At 54.0% G+C, this 3,080-nt stretch overlaps 1 protein-coding gene across 1 annotated transcript; it reads left to right on the forward strand.

Annotated features, from left to right (window-relative positions):
- Positions 1-872: 872 nt before the first annotated feature.
- On the forward strand, positions 873-1,760 carry LOC113408013 (uncharacterized protein C12orf81-like). Its single transcript, XM_029913444.1, has one exon. It carries the CDS (start codon positions 873-875, stop codon positions 1,758-1,760), a length of 888 nt encoding a protein of 295 aa, XP_029769304.1.
- The last annotated feature ends 1,320 nt before the right edge of the window (positions 1,761-3,080 follow it).

Consider the following 3,080-nt stretch of genomic DNA (forward strand, 5'->3'; position numbering starts at 1 on the left):
TCCTGGGTGTTTTATTCCCAGCTCTTGAAATCCTGTCCCTCTACCTTCCCCCCCGCCCCCCGACCGGGGGAGGAGTCTGAACATCCAGCCCTGTGACATCAGGCTGTACGCTCCAGGTTCTAAATTCCACATGGAGCCACGTTCCCCACTAGCTGAGCAGGGAGCTGATCTGGTAACTACTTAGTACTAATCACACACACACACACTCTCTCTCTCTCTTCCCCCCCCGCCAGGGCCCGTGTAGGGCACTGCTGGCTGGGAGCTCTGTCTTGGAGCCAACCATTTGATGCTGGCAGAGCCGGGAACCTGACCACCTGGCACATTCGGGGCCAGTATTTGTTCCGTCCCACCAGCTTGTGCTGTGGTCATGGCAGGCCATGCAAGGAGAGGGGTGGCTGTTCAAGACCCTCAGAACCTTGCCAATAGAAGGGCTCCATGATTAACCCAATGACCGTCCTCGCTCATGTATTTTTGTTAAACTCAGGAGTGCGGGGGCTGGATCTGCAAAGACTTGGTGCCTCAAAACCCCTGCTCAGCTGCTGCCTAACGTCGTTAGCACCTAAATTTCCACTGGTGCGCGTACTTGAATGCTCATTGGGGCAGAGAGAGAGTGTGAGTGACTATAGCCCAGTGGTGAAGAAACTCACCTGGGAGACGTGAGTCCACAGGCAGAACACATGTGGGGTGAGTGTGCTAATAACTGGGCAGCCCCACCCCCTTTTTGTGTGGGTGGACGTGGACTGATCTGTTTTAGGCACCTAAAGTTGGGCGTTGGGATGCTGAGTCGATCTCCTACATGGGTCTAGCCCCAGATCTCCTTATCCTGTACTGACATTCTCTCTGCTCAGGGTTCTGGTCCCCGTACTTCTGTGATGTTTGAGACCGTAGGCATCGGACTTCTCTTGCTGGTTACGTGTGGCTCATGTGAGGATACGGCAGCTGATGACATAGGAGTGCACATGATGGGCCGCATATCTGAGCTGCTTTCCCCGGAGGAATGTCACGAGTTCTACACTCAGATCACCGGCCCTGAGGAGAACATGGAGAAGGAGCTGGAGCGACTCTCCGAGGCGAAGAACCCAATCCGCTCCCGCTACCGGCGAGACATCGTCAGCACAGAACAGTGCAAAGACGTCCTGACCCAGTGGCTCGAGGCGGAAGGAGATGCAGTGTACTGGGACCGTCTCTCCCGAGCTCTCCGCCAGATTGGGCGCCCTGACATCTCCCAGGAGCTGGGCAAGAACTTGAACCAGGACAAGAACCTCGAGCTGAAGAGGAACGTGGAAGAATATCACAAGGGGGTGGAACATCTGACCTCCTCGCTCCTGCTGGAGGAGGATGAGAAATATGGCGAGACAAACCAGCACATCAGAGCTGGGCGAGCAGGTGGGAAATCCCGCAGGGCGAGCGGATCGATGCAGGAAGGCTGGGGTGACATCGACCTCATCATCGAAAGGAAACCACTCCCTCCGTACAACAGGAGCCTCTTTGAATGGCTCAATCCGGTGGCTTCTGGCTTCATCGGAGGGTTTTTAACCTCTTGCGTCCTCATGGCGCTTGCTATTTACTCCTTCCTCTGGACCCTGAACCGAGAATCCCTGGAGACTTCCCATCATAACCCAGGGCCCCGGCCTGAGCGTGCGGCTCACAACCCCTTGTTCGAGGACGACGTCAACTATGCCTTAATTTTAGATGAAGACTTAGGGGACAGTTTGGATGGGGATGCTTCCGATGACACCAGCTTTGAAGGGGAGCCGTAATTTGAACCTGAAACTTTTCCATCTACAGCCCCATGGGGCGCAGCCAATAAAATGCTCCTGTTTATGGAATCGAGCCCAGGAGTTTGGTTTGGTTGATATATAAATGTGTGCAATGGGGTGAGATTGCAAAGTGGCTTCACACTTCAAAGCCTGCTTCCCCCTGCTATTTTCTGAGCCCTTCCAAAGACTTAAATCTTCCTGCTGTAGAGCATGAGCCAGCCACTAGCTAGCTATGGGAGGGAGCCCAAGAGAAACTTCCCTGGGGGAGAGGGCAGGATATTACACATCTGCCCCTGCAGCATTTCTTGCACCTTCTTCTGAAGCATCTCCGAGTGGCTGCGGTGGGAGATGGGACACTGGGCAAGATGGAGCTCCCGTCTCTGAGTCTGGTCATTCTTATGTTTGCAGGTCCTGTACTGTTGTTACTGTATATCCCAGCACTTGTCACAAGATGTCACTGCGCCCTAAGGAATAGGCACCTCAACTATCTCTCTAAAGTCAGCAGCCCAAGGGCTCCAGGTAGGATCAACTTCCCACTCTCCCACCATCACTGTGAGTGACTTACCGGCCTCCTTTGCTGTCTGCAGTCCCAGAGCTCTGTCTCTTTCCAGCGCTGGCAGACCAGGAAAGTCTGTAGTTTCCCTGCCCCTCCCCTGAGCACCGCTGCTGTGCCTCTTGCAGACAGGAAGGAAGGTAACAGGACTCTGCTGCCCACAGTTTTAGAAACAAGGGAGGGACAGTCCATACGTGCGGGATAGGGGAAGATATAGGGGTCAGCTGCAAGGGACAGGGAGCTTTGGTCTCCGAGCTGCCCCTCTCATCTCCCCAAGGGGGGGTTTGCTTTGTGGCAGAGCTGGACAAAAAGGATGAGAGAGAAATGAGGGTTTCCTGCAGGACCAGCTCTTTGCTAAACCTGGGGAGGGAAGGCATGCGGAGCTGTACAGGATTGTTTGATGTAGAGTTTGCCCAGCACATAGGAACGGCTAGACTGGGTCAGACCAAAGGTCCATCTAGCCCAATGTCCTGTCTTCTGACCGTGGCCAACGCCAGGTGTTTCAGAGGGAATGAACAGAACAGGGAATCACCAAGTGATCCATCATCCCCTATTGTCCACTCCCAATTAAGGTTTAGGGACACCCAGAGCATGGAGTTTTGTTCCTCACCATCCTGGCCAATAGGCATTGATGGACCTGTCCTCCACGAACTGATCTAGTTCTTTTCTGAACCTAGTTTTGGCCTTTACAACATGCCCTGGCAACGAGCTCCACATGAATCGCACTGTATTTATCTAACACTTGCTCCTGCCCTGGGCGCCAGTGA

The sequence above is a fragment of the Terrapene carolina genome, unplaced genomic scaffold, assembly GCF_002925995.2.
Source record: "Terrapene carolina triunguis isolate 2854851 unplaced genomic scaffold, T_m_triunguis-2.0 Scaffold641, whole genome shotgun sequence".
NCBI classification, from domain to species: Eukaryota; Metazoa; Chordata; order Testudines; family Emydidae; genus Terrapene; species Terrapene triunguis.